This window comes from Paramisgurnus dabryanus, chromosome 3 (genome assembly GCF_030506205.2).
Source record: "Paramisgurnus dabryanus chromosome 3, PD_genome_1.1, whole genome shotgun sequence".
Taxonomy (NCBI): domain Eukaryota; kingdom Metazoa; phylum Chordata; class Actinopteri; order Cypriniformes; family Cobitidae; genus Paramisgurnus; species Paramisgurnus dabryanus.
Window position 1 is genome coordinate 34,343,865 of NC_133339.1, and position 19,616 is coordinate 34,363,480.

General features: G+C 38.7%; 1 protein-coding gene across 1 annotated transcript in view; it reads left to right on the forward strand.

Annotated features, from left to right (window-relative positions):
* card11 (caspase recruitment domain family, member 11) overlaps nt 1–19,616 on the forward strand; it is a 33,116-nt gene that overhangs the window by 9,535 nt on the left and 3,965 nt on the right. The window contains exons 2-22 of the mRNA XM_065261698.1: nt 2,165–2,380; nt 3,288–3,425; nt 3,719–4,044; nt 4,378–4,557; nt 4,662–4,808; nt 6,073–6,198; nt 6,291–6,485; nt 7,410–7,556; nt 7,643–7,685; nt 7,867–7,973; nt 8,068–8,171; nt 8,579–8,631; nt 8,726–8,861; nt 9,272–9,470; nt 10,706–10,832; nt 11,297–11,537; nt 12,261–12,345; nt 14,756–14,839; nt 14,939–15,059; nt 15,195–15,377; nt 16,113–16,237. Of these exons, the coding sequence (XP_065117770.1) occupies nt 2,179–2,380; nt 3,288–3,425; nt 3,719–4,044; nt 4,378–4,557; nt 4,662–4,808; nt 6,073–6,198; nt 6,291–6,485; nt 7,410–7,556; nt 7,643–7,685; nt 7,867–7,973; nt 8,068–8,171; nt 8,579–8,631; nt 8,726–8,861; nt 9,272–9,470; nt 10,706–10,832; nt 11,297–11,537; nt 12,261–12,345; nt 14,756–14,839; nt 14,939–15,059; nt 15,195–15,377; nt 16,113–16,237 (3,069 nt within the window). The 5' untranslated portion in view covers nt 2,165–2,178. The remainder of the gene's footprint in view (nt 1–2,164; nt 2,381–3,287; nt 3,426–3,718; nt 4,045–4,377; nt 4,558–4,661; nt 4,809–6,072; nt 6,199–6,290; nt 6,486–7,409; nt 7,557–7,642; nt 7,686–7,866; nt 7,974–8,067; nt 8,172–8,578; nt 8,632–8,725; nt 8,862–9,271; nt 9,471–10,705; nt 10,833–11,296; nt 11,538–12,260; nt 12,346–14,755; nt 14,840–14,938; nt 15,060–15,194; nt 15,378–16,112; nt 16,238–19,616) is intronic.

Genomic DNA, 19,616 nt, shown 5'->3' on the forward strand with positions numbered 1-19,616 from the left:
CGGCCCCGGCCCAATTTAAACCCTGCACATAGGACTAAAGTGTTTTACTGACATAAGCTGCGCCATTCTGTCCGGATCCAATATTGATGGAGGAGCATTGCTTTTTAATCTCAGTCTCTCTTCAAATCCAGCGTTCTTCTGAACATCCAATCATGTAGCAACTGTTATGATTCCCTCGTGTAATAGGAATGATGTCTCTCGACGAAAAAAACAATGGCCCGAATACGGTACGGTTGACGTTTAGCCATCCTTGCTGTAACTTGTTATGAAAACTCACTGAACTAAACATATTATGTGGGCGCGGTCTCAAGTTGAAGAGCTCATGAATAGTAATGACCTCGATCAGTTCCACGTCACACTGATAAGCTTTTCTAACTGACCTGATTTCTCCACTTCTTTCTTTTCAGTGGCTAGAGCTGACAGAGGAGGTGGAAGTTAATTTTCACATTCGCGACACAACACAAACACATATGGACCTAACACATATCAAAAATACAAGTAAAAACGATTTTATGTGGAAGGGCCTCTTTAAATATTTTTTTTCAACAATTCAAGTTTGTACTGTCGGGTTGTACTTTTGAAACATGTGATAAAACTGAAATTTAAAATGAAGATGTAATTTAATAATTTTTTGCTAAGATATGTTACATATTAACAAGGTTATAGTCATGTATATTTTCTAAAAACAAGTGTAACACAAAAATCTATCTTGTTCTGTTTTGTTACTTTTGACCCAACTGTGTGTTACTTTCATCCCAGCTGACAGGGTCAAAAGTATCAATGCGCTACTTATGTTTAAAGTGAAATTATACTGAAGTCGTTTTACATTTGTTCAAAATTCCACCTGGTATTGATAGACCACACTTGTGAGTTATTGATCACAGCAAAAATATATCTCTGTCTCAAACATTAGCTTTTAAAATTTTCTGAAAAATGATAGTTTCGCCCCTGCTCCTTCGTACATTGTACAATTTGCTTCAGTGCTGCATGCAAGTTTTATTAAATTAGTTATGTAAGTCATTGAACCTACTAATTTAAGCTTTTGACTAGTATATAGTTGGCATAACTTACAAACAAGTTGATTTAATTTGTTAAGTTAATGTAAAACATAAAATGTTGATATGATTTTTTTAAAGTGTATGCACTGGTGCTGTGGAGCAAGGGTTCCCAAACATGTTTTTCCGCGACCCACTTAGGTGGGATAATTTATCTCCGGACCCACCAATTTTTTTCATTGTCATTCAATGTCAGTTTATTGCAATCCCAAAATATCTGATTTCAAAACCTTTAATTTGTCATTAACTGTAACAGCAAAGTTACTTTACGTGACCAAACATTGCACTGTGCGACCCACAGTTTAAAACTGCTGTAGAAAACCCAGAAACTGAAGTGAAATTGTATGAAATCAGCAGCATATAGACGATCACAAAGCTAAAAACCAAAAACACTTTCATTTTGATTTCATGATATACATAACTGACCTAACCTGACTAGATTACTTTTGGTTGAACCAAGCATGTCAGATGTAGCAGAAGTAACTTCTTAAGGCAGCAACATGTTGTTTAAGTTGTTAATTATGATGTTATGAGTTTGGTCCCATGTGCTCTAAATTGAGCCAGTATGTGAAAAACCCGAAAAAAAGCTTGTTTTACTGCATGTGTGATGTGGCACACATTTACCACAGCTGCAGGTCATCTATGCACGCAACTATATTTTATTGTGGACGTTCAATTGAAGGTTTTTAAAGCATTAGTGGGCATTAAAAGCTGCATTATTCACATGTAATTTCCTATTGTTAATCATAATAATAATAAAAAATAGGCCTATGCATTCAAAATTGTCATTGATAACATATTACATGCATATTGCCTAAATATGTATTAATAAATATACTGTAATGAACATTGCTGATGTGTAGTGTGTATATATATATATATATATATATATATATATATATATATATATATATATATATATATATTGTGTACAGTATAACCTACTGCAGACAGAGGCTAATTAAATGGTTAAAAGTGGTGTTTTCACAGTTGAATGAGTATACATAGCCTTTGCAAGTTTTTTTCATTTAATGTGTTGATGATGTTGTGGGTGTGATAAGTGTTGAAATAGCATCTGGAACTTTTGAATCTTTCTCTTCTCTTCTCAGAGGCCTCTGCAGGTATGGAAAACGGAGGCTCGATGACTGGACTGGACTTTGGGGAGGCAATGTGGGAATTCGCAGAGAAGAACCGGTGCATCTTGTGCCGTTTTATCAATCCCAACAAGCTGACCTCATACCTGCGCCAATGCAAGGTCATCGATGAGCAGGACGAAGATGAGGTACTCAACTCTCGCCTGCTGGAATCCAAAGTCAGCCGTGCAGGTATGTATGTGTGTTTTTACATACTGTGGTGTGTGGAGCTATCAGAATATAGTTTTTGTCTATCCAGGTCACTTGCTTGACTCATGCCATGAGTTTGTTGACATGACGTTCTGTTCGTCCAACCAAAAAATGTGAAAATCTATCTAAAGTAATCTTTTTGTGATTTACCACATATAGTCATTATGGATTGCGTGGGCATCAAAATTCATATGTGCGGGTGACAAAACTACTAAACATGGTGGAATATGAAAATGCAAATTCAATGCTGAAAACATTTACATGCAAATCACATCATCAATCAGTAACACGGCCGTCCCATCGTTCACTTTGTTTTTCCAGTAGCGTAATATGATGATGAATGGATGCTTTTAATCCTGTGAGCCACCACTGTAGTTTTTCTTTTCCAACGACTCCTTCCTGGACCTCCATGTCATTTTTCAACTTCTCAATGGCCACAGGCAGAATGGATGACAAGGATTTCGCCTAGGCAGCTTACTAAACTCTGCACTGTTTGTTTGTCACAAAGCAACACATCAGAAAGCTTGTTTACCACGGCTGGGATTTCCACAGCCCCCTAATGATTTTCTTTTATGCCTGGGACTGGCAGTCTGGTACATAATAAAGAGGATTTTTCAAGTACTTTTTGTGATATGACTGTTTCTAATGAGTTGAAACATAATGCACAGCTTTATCAACGACAAATCTATATAGTACAGCAATACTACACGCTATAAAAAATGTTTTCTTTTTCGGTTCACATCATGTGGTAATGCCTAAATTAACTGGGTGCAGAATGTGAAATGGTCATAGTCCTACAATGCCCCTTTAGACATGTTTTAGAGGTATTAAACAAATACATAAAATAAAGTAACACCGTCACCATCACCGTTTTTTTGCTTTGTTTCAGGTCGATTGTTGGACATCCTGCACACGAAAGGAGAACGAGGATATGTGGTGTTTTTAGAGAGTCTGGAACTGTACTACCCTGACCTCTATAAACTTGTCACGGGGAAGGAACCTACCCGCAGATGTTCAACTATAGTCGGTAAGCCACTTTTAAATTAAAATGCCACCCATATAAATGACCTACGACCACGGCTTTAAAATGTTTGTTGCTTTCTGCCAGCTGCTTCCCCTCTGGGATGGGCACTTGCCATAAATTTCCTTTTTCGATTTGTGCAACACCTTATAAAAACACTGTGGCTGTACTTTAATGGTACATTGATATATACCATAATACTAAAAAATGTTTATACTTACATGATAACTATGGTAGAGCATTTCTAGTAACTTTTTGTGCAGTATTGTGCACTGACTTCTTTAATTCTTCACCTGCAGTTGAAGAGGGCCAAGAGGGGCTCATCCAGTTTTTAATGAATGAAGTCATAAAGTTGCAGAATCAATCGAAGGCTAAAGACGTGCAGCGGATGGACGTCATGACCAAATGTCGCACGCTAGAGGACGAGCATAAGAAGCTAAGGCTGGCTAACCAAGAGCTGCTTACCTTCCAGGAGCGTTACAATAAGATGAAAGAAGAGCGCAATAATTACAACGATGAACTCATCAAGGTGAAAGACGACAACTATCAGCTGGCCATGCGATATGCCCAGCTCAGCGAGGAGAAGAACATGGCTGTTATGAGGAGCCGAGACTTGCAACTAGAGGTCAGAGGACCCTCCTATTTGTATCTTGATTTCAGTGTTCTTCAACCCTGGTCCACGAGGACCCCATTCCAGAAAGTTTTAGATGTATCCTTATTTGAAACACCTGAATCAGCGTCCTTCCAGAATGTCTCCCTAACAAGCTGATGAGTTAAATCAGGTGTGTTAATTAAGGAGACTTCTTAAACATTCTGGATGGGGGTCCTCGAGGACCCCGGTTGAAGAACATTGGTGTAGTTCATAAGTCTTGCATGATGATGTCATAGGTCTCGGTCTTCATTGATCAATCATATTTACACTGGAATGTGGAATACAAATGTTGCTTGTCGTCTCCAGATTGACCAGCTAAAACACAAACTCAACAAGGTTGAGGAAGAATTTAAAATGGAGAGAAGACAGTCTCTGAAATTGAAGAGCGACATCGAGAGCCGACCTCGGAAAGAGCAGATATTCGAGCTGGAGCGAGAGAACGAAGTTCTGAAGATCAAAGTCCAGGAGTTACAATCTATCATACAGGTGAAGACCTCATATCATCCCAACTGACAGCAAAAAGCAAATGGCTGTAGGGCATCTTTGAAAATCAAAGACATAAATGCTTGTGTTGTTTCTTTCACGCTTAGCCGGGGCCTCTACCTGATTCGGACAAGGCCATCTTGGATATCCTGGAGCATGACAGACAGGAGGCTCTGGAGGATCGGCAGGAGCTAGTTAACAGACTGTATAATCTGCATGAGGAGGTTCGACAGGCCGAGGAGCTGAGGGACAAGGTGAAGACCGGCATTATATCTTTTATTACGGCAGTAAATTTCAAACCTGTATGTCTACAAAGGCAGCTCGCTGGGTTCTTTAACAGAGCTTCGATCTGTAGGCCAGTCTCCCTTTTAAGGTCAGATTGCTCTTAAATTTTCAAATAAACTCATGCTAAATGCAATATGACATTCGACTTATAGGTCATTGTGCTTATTTTGACAGTTTTTGGTTGACAGCTAGAAATAATGAAGTGTAGGGAAAGGTTTTCTCTTGTCATGAACGAGGCGTGACAGAGGCTGATGAGGACTGGCTGCTCTGAATGATCCCTTTTGCAATGTGTTGCATCTCGAAATAGCAGTGCATGTGCAGCGCTGTGTGAATGTGTCAGAATTCAGGGGAAGACAGGAAGAGGAGGGGTCAGCAGTGTTGTCTTATCATAGCCCTCTTAAAGGTTTCACTTCTTGAATTAAACATGCAGCAGGCGTTAATATTTGTTATTTACTCACCCTCATGTTGTTTAAAACCTGTATGAGTTTCTTTATTCTGTTGAACACAAAAGAAGATCTTTTGATAAATGATGCTAACCACACAGTTGACTGTATTCACTGAGTAAAACAAACACAGTGGAAGTCAACTATGTGTTTACCATCTTTGATCAAAACATCTTTTGTGTTCAACGGAAGAAAGAAACTCATACAAGTTTATAACAACATGAAGGTTAGTAAATAATGACACAATTTTCATTTTTGGTTAAATTATCCCTTTAACTAGATAAGATTAGCTTTAAACATAATGGGGTGGTTTAGACTAGTCCTAGGCTAAAATAAATGTAAGATCCATCCAAACTGAAAACAACTTGCACTGACATATCTTAAAATACATCAGTTCCCTTTGTTTTGCCTTAAAATGCACACAAGTAATGTTTTAGAAAGGCATGTTTGTTATATTTCCTGATTAGACTAAAGCCTAGTCCTGGATTAAGATAATCCCTATGAGTTTATGGCTACATGTAAAATGCTAATTTATGCCATAGCAAAGCATTTTCGCGGTAATTGGAGATTGTATCGGTGAAAAACAGTCGCAAACTGCTGAGTATGAAATGATTGGCTGATAGGAGGCTATTAGTAATGTGCTAAGAGAAAACCTTTTCAACTGTTCAACAGGGTAAGACTCAGACCCTCAAGGTCTAGCGATACAGTATTGAATAGTGACACTTTTCTCAGTATTCCGATCTTGAAACAAGATGCGTTTATTTAAAGAAATGTTTAATCTAATGTACAGTACCTGGAAGAAAAGGAGGACCTCGAACTCAAGTGCTCCACTTTGGTGAAGGACTGTGAAATGTACAAGAACCGCATGAATACCATCATGGTGCAGCTTGAAGAGGTGGAACGTGAACGAGACCAGGTTGGTCGATGATGTTTTGGTCGTTAGATCCGTTTACTTCTTGTTAAATAAATAGGTTGCTGATGCAGTCCTCTGCTCTGTGTACCACCCAGGCTTTCAAGTCAAGAGATGATGCTCAGCACCTCGCGTCTCAGTGTCTGATCGATAAAGATAAATATCGCAAGCAAATACGGGAGTTGGAGGAAAAGAGCGACGAGCTTCAAATTGAGATTGTACGAAAAGAAGCCAAGATAGTCAACTTGGAGTGCAAACTAAGACGTATGTCCAAGGACAATGGCTTGGATCAGGTGAGAAACATGTATTGGGTTGAAACATCTGATTTAATCACTGATGTAACAATTCATTTTAAATGTACCAGGCAAAAAGCATTTTTGTGGGAAAGTCACTGTCTATAATAAGCATTTTTTATTTTCGTAATTTCAACATCCACCAGGTTAAAGGGACAATCCACTTTTTTAAAAAAAATGTGCATTTTCCAGCTACTCTAGAGTTAAATATTTGTTTTTTACCGTTATGAGACGATCTTTGGATCTGGCTGTACCACTTTAGCAAAGCTTAGCAAAATCCATTGAATCTGATTAGACCATTTAGCACTGTGATAAAAAAACCAAAGAGTTTCGTTATTTTTCGCAATGATATTACGTTGCAGCCGAAAATAGTCCCCTTAGTAACTTTCAATAGCAGGGGACAATTTTCGTGCAGTATGTAATATTATTGCGCCTCCTGCAGCCATGTTACAGCTGCAAAGCACTTGATTATTACGCCAGAATGAGAGTATAGTTCCTAGCCATATCTGCCTGGAAAATCGCAACTTTTAATTTTCTGTTTGTCTTAGTACACGGTTTAACTACAGAAGAGTCTAGTGTTAAAAAAGGGGAAAAATATTGAAACTCTTTGGTTATTTTTGAGTGTGATGTTAATGGTCTAATCAGATTCAATGGATTATGCTAAGCTATGCTAAAAGTTGTAGTGCCAGACCCGGAGATCGGCTAAATGGATTCCAAAACAGTAAAAATCAAATGTTTAACTCTATGGGAAATGAGCATATTCTCAAAAAAAGTGGAATGTCCCTTTGAAGGTTTTATGAATAGTAATTGGATAAGATGCCAATTTGTTCAAACCTAAAACGCTAAGTGCCAAAGTGGCCCAACAGTTTTGTAAACCGGACCCTCAGTTTTCCTAAAAATATGTTTCATGATATTCTCCTTCAGAGTTTGCCAAGAGACCTTACCCCACAAATCATAGCTGAGCGCTTTGGCCAACCTGACCCAAATACAGGAGGACCTTCAGAGGATTCTGGAGAAGATCCTGTAGAAGATCAAGAGCATAAGTTCACACGCAGATATAACATCAAAAGAGTGAGCTGAAATTTAAAACCTTTGTTCTTGGTGTATGTTTTTTATTTCTCCATTTCACGTGTGCCATAATTATTCTCATTCATTAGACAAAATCTCCAATTACCGCACCAAAAACGCTGCCGTTTCACGGTAAGAGCTTTTTAAGACCTTTTTACTGCAAATGTTATGCATATTACATGCAGGTTTTTTAAACATTTTCCAAATTTTGCCTTAATGGGTTTGCTTAGAAATAGCTTTTTGTTGGCATATAACATGCAACGATCTGCCTTCAACTGCTTCTGTTTCCTTGTGTTTTGTTTCTTATTAATAGCCACGCCTGTGACCAATGGAGATTCATCAGAACCTGTGATCGGTGGCAACCTTAGTCCGGTCAATAGCACGCTCAGTTATCCTATATCGGATATCTGCAATAAAAATGTGTGTGATTCTGATTCTTTTGATCTTTCTTGTTCACTTAAAGGGTAGCTTTCATTTAAAACTAAATGTTTTGTTTATGCTTTTGTCTCCTTAGTTGCGTTGCCGTAATGATAGCATATTGTCCACTGCACCTGAGCCTCCGGACCATCAATCTATTGTAAGAAGGATCAAGGAGAATCCAAACTCCCAATTCAAGTGGTAATGAAAAAACATGCTTTGCATAATGTACATGGAAAACAAGTTGTGATAAAGAAATATAATGATTGATCATTGCCACAGTTACAGTAGATAAATGTTACTGTTTTCTGTTGTGTTATGTTGTCTTGGTGTTATAGGTGTATGTAGTTGTGGGTGCAGTTATAAATCCTGTTTAGTGTGTATGTATGGCAGAGATAGAGTGAGGATGTGTCATTTGTTGTTCTATTCTGGTTATTTAAATGTATATTAAATCACATAGCTTTCAACACAATACCATATTTTAATATATGTAACATTTCTGACAAAAAAACACATAATACTACGGTTAGTGTTACTGTAAAAAAGAAGTAGTTAAATGACTGTAGGCTGCTGGGGCTAAAATGTAATGTCCTGTTTCCTTTTTTTAGTGTTCCTCTTTCAGACACAGCAGACACTGACAGTGGAGACAATGCAGATATGGGTATGAAAAAACACAAATTGCTTACATTACCAACTTCGACATCTGATTCATACGCATAATTGTCATGTCTTCATGAAACACATCTCTGCTGTAGATGACCATGACCTTGACATGTCCTCCTACGCGCCTTCATCCATCCACTCATCTTCATCATCCTACCAGTCTGATACAATGGACTGCTATGATCTGGAGCAAGTCCGTAAAATCTTCAGGAAGTTCTCTTTGGAAAGGTTTGTTATACAGTATGTTATTGAACGCAATCAGCATGAAAATGTGTTGATGTTTGCTGCTGTATTCTGCGAAACACAAAATAATGATTGTCTATACATAAAACACATCTGTTCAGCACCAAAAATTATTTAAAAAAAAAACAAAACAGGACCATCAAAGTAGTCTGAATGATTTGCAGAAGGCGGAAGTTTTTTTAAAAGTCAGATTATCTGATAGCTTTGTATGAATATCTGTTTTCCTTTAGTTCATCCAAATAGTGTTATTCATAATAGTTCAGTGATTCATTTTTCATATTGATAACTTTCTTTCATCTACCCAACAATTGTCATTTCATCCCCACTGTACAATATTGTAGATGAATTTTATCAGTCCTCTTTGATCTGTTACTGAGTCTATTTTCTTTCTCCAGACCGTTTCGTCCTTCATTGACTTCAGGTCCTATACTCAGCTCAATGCGGCCTGCGAAAAGCCTTTCTCTCTCAGGAGAAAACCTTCTGTCAGAAATTAGTCTGATTGGTGGAAACGAGAGTGGCATCTTTGTGGCCTCTGTCCAGCCTGGCTCTAATGCAGATCGGGCCGGGGTTAAGGTTGGCCACCATCTCTTAATGGTGAGACTGTATCCTGTATGTGTTTCACAATCTAAGCCTGTCCGCACGGAGCCGCATTTAACTGTATACGTAATTTTTTTTTATTGAATTTGCGTTTCGTCCAGATGGATCCAGCATTTTGGGAGCCTGAGTGGATAAAACTGCAAACCGACACCCTTGCGTCTTCATGTGTACAGCCTATCCGTATATTTTAACCCTTTTCTCACACTGATTACGGAAAATACATGAAAAAAGGTGGAAGTTTGCTTTCTCTCGGGAGAAACCAGGCACATGCATTTATTTTGTGATCTGAAAATGAATGTGTATAAGGGTTGTCCTTATTTTTCAACTTTTTTAAGTTTATGCTCTCACCCCACCAATATGTTTAAATAAATAAATAAATGGGCACCATTTTTTCGATAATGAATTAATATTTAGAGGTTGCTCAAGACCTTTGAAGTTTAATACATGCAAAATTTTGCATAGTGTGTTTTTATTGATATCCTAACAGATTTAGGGGGTGAGAGTTGAACATTTAAAAAAAAAAAATTACCCATTATAAGGACCACCATACTGCGCATGACGCGCGATGGCGATTGATCTGTTTCAGCACAAATAGTGAAGAGTTGCCTGACCTCTGCATTATTCCAGTTTGCACACATTTCTCGTTGTGAATGTTAATCTGTATTTGAAACCCCCATGATGTCAAAGACCTGAAAGTAGGGGTGGGCGATAAATCACCTGCGATTCTCATGTGTCAGGAAAGCTGGTTTCATGATTAGTAGTAAATCGCCATCACCTGCTTTCAAATGGAGCAGCATTTACTAAACAGAGCCATATTTCACAGAGAAGCCAGGCAAAATCGCTTTCATAATTGTGGACAAATCGCCTCCGATAATGTATGCGATTTTGCCAAACTTCTGAAATGCGACCCTCTTTAGTAAATGCCGCTCCATCTGAAAGCATGTAATGGTGATTTACTACTTATCATGAAACCGGCTTTACTGATGATGAGATATGCATGAGAATCGCATGCGATTTATCGCCCACCACTAGCTGAAAGATAACTTGTGATGACACATGCGTCCTCACTACGACACGCACGCCCCTTAAGGCATTGTTTCTGCCATTTGTTCACACCTACACATTTTTTGGGATGACTCGGAGGGATAAAAGATCAGATTAAAAAAATTGATCTGATGGGGAATAACCAGAAAAGGCTCAAGTATTTACACTTTGGTTTTATTTTCCTTAAGCTGGAAGGCAGTGTCCACGGAGAATCCCAGAATGTGGCTTTGGACACATGCACCAAAGAGGAAGCTCACTGGACCCTGCAGAGGTGTACCGGAGAGGTACATCTCCATTACAAGTGCAACTGTGATGGTGAGTCCAAAATTCTTTCAAGTGTTCAAGGTAAAGCTTTCAAAACTTACATATACAGACTGTAAACAACTGAGCTTTGGTCTCGAAGCCTTTGGCTGTGTTTGAAACAATGTGGTGCTCCTCTGTTTGGTGTGAAACAATGCTTTGAGTCTAATCTCCAGGCCTGAAGGTCTTTTCTGTCAAAGATATCACTCAGCTGAACTGCATGCAGTACTATACTACATAAACGCATATTTTACGCATATGCGAGGGTCCGTGTACATGCAATTGTGCATGTACTGTATGCGCACCGCCAGATTTTTTAAAACACAGCATGCAATGTAAGATTAGGTCGCAAATGTAGTATTGTAGAATGTAGTATTTAGCCCAGCAGATGCATTTTATGTGCGTTCGATGTAAAAAAAAAACTATACTTAAGTAAGCAGCAAATGGTCATTGTTTTGACCCCGTTTTCTCATTTCCAGGCTACAGACGGCTGCTGAAGGATATTGAAGATGGAGCGGTGGTGTCCGGAGACTCCTTTTACATACGACTCAATCTGAACATCTCCAGTCAGTCGGACAGCTGCTCTTTAAACGTACGGTGTGATGAGGTCCTCCATGTGTTGGATACCATGCACCAGGGCAAGTGTGAATGGCTATGTGCTCGTGTAGATGCTTTCACCAACAAGGACCTGGAGAGAGGCACTATACCAAGCTACTCCAGGTGAGGACACTGAAAACAGATCATTATAAGCCCTTTTCACACAGAAAATGCGTCTGGGATTTGTCTGGGATTGTTTGATTTTTGTTTAATTCCGGAATCTGTGCGTGCATTTACAAACGTACCATAAAAAATCCTGTAGAGACACATGACAATATTAAAGTCCTGGACTTGGTAGGTTGTTTCCACAGCGTCTGCTGGTTATCTGTGATTTCTCTCTCAAGAAACCACGCGCATGCATTTTAGTTTATGATAAGATCATAATGAGTAAGTGATGCGCTGTTCTGTCATGCTGGTGAATGAGCTCAGCTTCAGCGTGAATGTTGATCTACGTTTAAATCCCTGTGTCAAAGAGCTGAACCGTAACTTCTGGTTGTGATGTCAAGGGTGTCCTCACTACGGCATGACCCTTACGGCATTGTTTTTGAGTCTTGAATGCTTTCCGTGAATGTTACTAGGTCCTCTTTAAGGGAGCGATCCCAGAACATTTATGGGACGTGTTTGTGTTCACACATAAGCCACTCTTCCAATTTTTTGGAAATCTTCTGGGACCAAAGTGCTGTGTGAATGGGGTTAAAGAGTCATCGCTTTGGTTTAGGAAAAACAGACGCGTCTGTTACCCATTACAGATTTATTAGTGTGTAGGTGAGCGTATGGGTGTTTATGTCTGTCAGCTTTAATGAGTGATGTTACAGTAAGTAAACTTTGCTGTCTCATCCTCCGCAGAGCCCAGCAACTTCTCTTGGTGAAGATTCAAAAGGTGATGTGTCGTGGAGGTCGAGAGGAAATCGACACTCTGCGGGGGCTTCGGGTCAGTTTCTTAAATTAAGTAACTTCCCCATTTTTGGCTCTATTTGTAGCTGAGTCAAAACTAAAAGACACGTAGATTAGTAGTTGAATGGGCCATGTGTAGTATTTTTACATTATGCCCACTTACTGTATAATGTTAGTCAATTGGTCATGTGCCAAAACAGTCACAATGTAGCTTTGTATAACTACCTATATTTTCCATTATCTTTGACCTTTTAACAGGCTATTTTTATTACGACTAGTATATGTACAGTAAATAATAATAGTTGTTTCAGGGAAATCCAGGTTGGTGAATACAGAATATTCATTGATGGTTGGGCATACAGTGGGGTCCGAAAATCTTAAGTCATATAAACCTTAAAATAAATGTGTCAGGTATTACAATTTGAATTAATATATATAATTTATATATATATATATATATATATATATATATATATATATATATATATATATATATATATATATATATATATATATATATATATGAACAATGTTTCATTAAAGGAAAACACCACCGTATTTCAATATTTTACTATGTTCTTACCTCAACCTAGACAAATTAATACATGTCTGTCTTTTTACAATGTGTGCACTTAATCTTTGTACAGCGTGTCGTGAATGTGTTAGCATTTAGCCTAGCCCCACTCATTCCTTAGGATCCAAACAGGGATGAATTTAGAAGCCACCAAACACTTCCATGGTTTCCCTAATTAAAAACTCTTACATGAGTGGTTACACGAGTAAGTATGGTGTCATAAAATAAAATAACACAGTCTCACCCCATTTCGTCAATATTTGACGACACTTGACCATTCGTCAATATGTGACGCGGAGGGTATACCTTTCGCGTCATTTTTTGACGAACTGGGGACTTCAATACTATTACGTCCGTTGCATTCTCTTCTCCTATTTTCTTACCAATTTCGCGTCGGTTTAGGGTTAGATTACGCAAAATTAAACCGTGTACGCGAAATTAAACAGTGTACGCGAAATTAAACAGTTGTCACCTGGCGTTGGGGTTAGAAACAGTTGTCACCTGGCGTTGGGGTTATAGTTAGGTTTGGGTAGGGATGTCATTATGTAAATCTAACCCTAAACCGAAATGGGGTGAGACTGGGTTGAATAAAACGTGGCAATTTTTTTAAGCAGCTAAAAAATGAGAACTATATTGTATGATGAAAGAGCACTTAGTTACTTATGCAGTAACATCGTCACTCGTACTACTCCCCCTGTCGCTAAAAATAATCGGTTACACTTTATTTTACGGTGGCTTTGTTACACGTGTTACATGTAATTATTATAGTAATAACAGTTAATTATGCATAATTACATGCAACTAATCCTAAACCAAACCCTAATCCTAACCCCAACCCTACAGTAGGTACATGTTGTTGATGATTATTAAGAAGTACTTAAATATATAATTACAATGTAACAGTGACGCCTTAAAATAAAGTGTAACCTAATAATCTGTCAATATTACTGCTCCCGAGGTCGAAGTGCTGCAAACTTATTGCTCTTCCACCATAACATATAGTTCGCATTTTTTATCCCCTTTCAAAATCGGCACGTTTTATTTTGTGACACCATACTTACTCATGTAACTACTCATGTAATGGTGAGGCGGCAAAAATGCGCTATTCGCACGTAGTTGGACGCTTGAACATTTTAAGTTTACCTGCTTCATTCGCGGAAAGCCACACATGAAATTCTAGTCATTCAAGACATTCACATGGAATTTCACGTCATGGGAGGGGCTTCTGCGACTCTTCTGAGACTCCGCTCGCTTCCTGTAATCACGTCACTACTACAGCAAGGTCCTGATTGGTTAACGCGGCGCGGAATCCACCAAAGTTCAGATTTATCAACTGCCACGTTTCCCGCAGAAACGCTCAGCCGCAGGATGCCTATTTACGTCTTTGCATTGACTTAACATGTAAATCACTCAGGCTTGCCGCCTCTACCGCATCTGGTGTGAACCCTGCATAACAGTCTTTAAATCGGGAAAACATGGAAGTGTTTGGTGGCTTCTAGATTCATCCCTGTTTGGATCCTAAGGAATGAATGGGGCTAGGCTAAATGCTAACACATTCATGACGCGCTGTACAAAGATAAAGTGCACACATTCAAAAAAGATAGTTATGTATAAATTCGTCTAAGTTGAGGTAAGAACATAGTAAAATATTGAAAAACAGTGGTGTTTTCCTTTAAAGGCCTGTCATTAAAGCAAATGGGAGAAAATCAAAATACAAAGATGTGGTTTGACTTCCTCTCGAATTGTTTAGAGTATTCCTCATTTTAAATGTCAGACTACATCCTTGTATTGATCCACATTTGAGACACATTTTCATATGTTCCCTTGTAATAAATATTTGTTTTCCTTTCGGTTAAAACTGAACACTTTCCAGCCTGAGGAACCCACACCATCTTCAGACCCCAAGTTTAGTCCACGGATGTCCAGGGCCGGCATCTTCATCTGTCAGATATTACAGGTAACACCTGAGTTTTTCACTCAGCCCCAGTGCTGAGGTTTTGGAGCAGGTAGCACAGAAAAGAGCCCTGCTGAGATTAATAGAGATCCCTGGTGTCAGTTTGTCAGCAGGGCAGATAACAAGTATAAAAGGATGAACAGCAGTGAGCGTGTCCGCATTGTCAATGGAGGAAATCTATCATCGGTTTCCAGACCGGGTTTTGAAACGCTGAAGCCCGAGGGTAAGAATGTCCACCCTGCTCTTCACTCATCTATTTTTGTGTTGGATGTCATACTAGTGTTTCATATGACCATTGCCATTGCCGAAATACATTGGTGTTAAACGGCTGACCAATGAGATGGTTCTGTTCTTTCAGACTCTTCTGACCCCGAAAGTGAATTAAATAAGAGCTTGAACCTGATACCGTACAGTCTTGTGACCCCACACCAATGTCAACGCAAAAGGCCTGTCTTCTTCACGCCCAACGTCTTGGCCAAGACCATCGTCCAGAAGTTCCTTAATCTTGGAGGTGCTATGGAATTCAACATCTGCAAACCAGGTAAAACTCAATGGGGGGTGGACATTGTTAAGTATGGGCGGCATATATAATACAACTTCATGGTAACATTATTTTAATCTCTGTTCCATGAGGTCAGTCATTATGTCACGGGTGGCAACCCACTCGTTCTCTTTTTCTTTCTTTCATGACATTTCAGCATCTAAGGCTATATTTATGGCAAGAACTGGTTAATCCATACACAGGTTGGGGGGCATTTGGTATCTTCAATTCACCTAACGTGCATGTTTTTGGCCTGTGGGAGGAAAGTACATGGAGTAAACCCACAGTGACACAGGGAGAACATGCAAACGGTCTCTGTTTAATCACAGGCTATATACTGTATGTAATATACATTAATAAAGATTTTTTGGTCCCATCCGGTTGTTACAGATTAAACTTGATTTATTTAGGATGGGATGTGTGCAGGGCTGGGTTCAGGAACTGTGTTTGTATACAATATGATTATCATAATGTTTGGTTCCTACTGTGTTCTGAATTTGTTTAAGCTGAATTTTGCAGTCTGAAATTATTACACCACATTATCACACATCATTTTTGATACTTTGTCCTTTTGGTTACAAAATTTAGTTATTTTAAAAACGAGTGGAGTTCGTCCTCACAAGTACTAAAAATGCTTAAGAAATCTCAAGTCCTTATGGTTCTCATCTGTAGATGTAAGCATTGTTTTCCTTGAAAGTCCTGGTTTCAAGCACTATTAATTTGTCTTCTTTCCAGACATTCTGACAAAAGATGAATTCCTCATAAAACAGAAGATAGAGCCCATCATTTATTCCAAAGAAAAACAAGCAGCCACGTATGAATGCATCACCCCAGAAAACATTGAAGCGGTGGCTTTCAAGGTACAGTAATAAATGTGCTTTTCAAAAAAAATTTAATAATGGCTAAATTTTGTTTTTGCTTTTAAGTGCTGTCATTTCTTCTGCTTACTCAAGAAGGTTGTCAGTTTTTTATGTATTTGCTGCTATGCCAAGAAGTGTCAGACCTCATGCAGAAGTGCTTTTTCTTGGTAGGAGCTTAACCCTTTCTTTGCAAGGCCGCCCTCTCACTATTGTTAATCCTGGTTTAAGCAATATTAAGCAATATTTTACACTTTTGATATAAAACAATTATGTGCAAACATTAGTAATCCAGAATTACAGGGCACAATTTATGCAAAATCCACTTTAACAAAGTGTTCGGGCATAAATGTTTGTTGGCAGTGTGTGAACACAACCACCCTACATTGAAAAATATCTAGCCACTCCTTTTTTACTCCCTATTATACCAGAGCAGTCTCATTAAACATGCTGTTTTGATTCGCATGTTAATGTGATGTCACACTAGGGTTGTGCCTATAGACCAGTGTTTCTCAAAATTTTTCAGCCCAAGGACCACTTTATCTTCCAATTTTTTTCTAAGGACCACCTAACAGAGTCCCACTCTAACACACCACCAAAAAACAACAAATAGGAAGGATAAGCTAAATTTAAATTAAAAGAAATTATTATATGAATTTTATTTCATTTGAACAAGTAAATGTAAAATGAGTTACAGCTTAATATGAACAACAAACTGCACATATGAAAAAAAACTGCAATTAAACATAGTATAACAGCCTAGGTCCCACTTAATGTCATTCCAAAGAGCCATTAGTTTAAAACTGAGGTGGTGGGTATACTGTATGAAGTCTATGCTTGTAACTATGGTAACAATAAAATGCTGAGAAAAAATGTTCCCCTTCATGTCCAAAATCACTGAAATTACAGGGATTTTACACATGAAACAAAAACTAGTACATTACAAAACTGATAGATCTTTGGATTTTAGCTGCTTTCAGTTGACGCTTGATCTTTTCTTTTGACTCCTCTTTGGTTTAGCCACTGATCCATTTTTACGTTATTAAAACAGAATGGCAAGAACTGATATCACAGTTTTGCAAGTGCATTAAAAATCTACTTAAATAAGTGACGATTGTATAAACACTTGCCTAGTTTAGGTCATCTTTTGGCGGACCATTGGGGGGGTTTGGCGGACCACTAGTGGTCCGCAGACCACACTTTGAGAATTACTGCTATAGACGATTGTCACACATATCGCCAATAGCAGGCTTTCATAACGTTAGTTGGGAATAGTTATTATCATCATCATAGTTTCACATTAACATGCGCATTGCATGCTTTTCCTCGCATGAGAGGGTTTGTGGGTTTCACTTTGCTCGAGAGAGCTTGAGATTTTTTTCACACGCACCTGGACTTATAGCACGTGTCTTGGACTTTTGTTCAGACCTGAATGCACGTGGCATGGTTTCCTTCTGTAATGCGCATTATTCAGACTTTTTCTCGCACATGAGCTTGCAATATGCCACATATGAATGCGCCACATCTAACATTTTTCTTGTACTAGAGAGGTTGTTAGCGCAGAGGGTTAAAACCAGCGAGTGTGTTGTTCCCACTCCCTGGCAAGTAGTACATTTTTGAGCACATGGGCTTTTCCGCGCTCGGATTAATGGCATCAGTTTAAGGAAGGTTGCATTCATGACAGTGTTGCCCTTGCTTCTTTTTTTGTCCATCAATCAAGTTACTTGTCATAAATGAGTAAAAAATGAATGGATCAATAAATAAGTAAACTAGTGCCCCACCCTCCGATTCTGTCGTGCATCGGCGATCTCACAGGCTGACGATAGGATGATCTCAAAATGGGGCATATCACCCTATCACACTAACAAAACCCCGCCCACTAATTCATTTTACCCAAAAGCTTTTCTAAATGTGTTTGTTAGCATGTTGTTGCACTAATAGGGACATTTTTGACAAGCTACAATAAATGATATGTGGGTTATTTTCAGCTAAAACTCCACAGACACAGTTTAGGCACACCTGAGATTTATATTACCTCTTGTAAAATTGGGCATAATAGGTGGCCTTTAAGTTAACCCAGACCATGAGTTAAAAAAGATTGGTGACCCAGTATAGTCTTGGCTCTCCTGATGTAAGCCAAATTTTGAGTTTCCATGCTGCCTCAGACCAGTTTTTATCTGGTAGGGTGACAAGCCACGCCATTCACCAACACACATATATATATATATATAGAAATCTCAAGTCCTTATGGTTCTCATCTGTAGATATATATATATACACTCACCTAAAGGATTATTAGGAACACCATACTAATACTGTGTTTGACCCCCTTTCACATTCAGAACTGTCTTAATTCTACGTGGCATTGATTCAACAAGGTGCTGAAAGGATTCTTTAGAAATGTTGGCCCATATTGATAGGATAGCATCTTGCAGTTGATGGAGATTTGTGGGATGCACATCCACGGCATGAAGCTCCCATTCCACCACATCCCAAAGATGCTCTATTGGGTTGAGATCTGGTGACTGTGGGGGCCATTTTAGTACAGTGAACTCATTGTCATGTTCAAGAAACTAATTTGAAATTATTCAAGCTTTGTAAAATGGTGCATTATTCTGCTGGAAGTAGCCATCAGAGGATGGGTACATGGTGGTCATAAAGGGATGGACATGGTCAGAAACAATGCTCAGTAGGCCGTGGCATTTAAACAATGCCCAATTGGCACTAAGGGGGCCAATTGGGTGTGCCAAGAAAACATCCCCCACACCATTGCATTAATGAGAAATAGAACAGGTGTTCCTAATAATCCTTTAGGTGAGTGTATATATAAAGATATAATGTCAGTGACTAGCATTGTCGTCATGGTGAGCAGGAGTATTATCAGTTGTACTCAATACAAACTCTAATTCACAAAGACCAACTCCCATCCTCTCCACTAAGAATGGATCCTCCTCTTTATGCATACAGTAGACAGGAAGCGAATTCGAATGTAAGAATTGTCCTTGTCTGACAGGGTGAAAAAGAGCTCAGTAAAGTCTGTTGCATAACTGAAACGGGAACTTGCAGCAGCGGGTAGGAGACAGACAGACAGCTGGTGTTGCCTAATGGTGGATGTGGATAGAGTCTGACTGTTGGGGTTTTATCAAGTGGTTGGTTGAACTAGATGGTGGTTTTTCTTTTAATTATGAGTCTAATTTTCCATCGCAAATCTTACACATTTGAGAGGTGTCCTGTGAGATGCCTCACTGGATTAACATCAACAAGCAGGTTGAAATTGTAATAAAAATTACTCTCATGCACTTTAAACATGTTACTTAATAATAATAAACCATTTCCATGTTTGTTTCTTTTAGGAGAAATCTCAATTATGTTAATGTTGTGT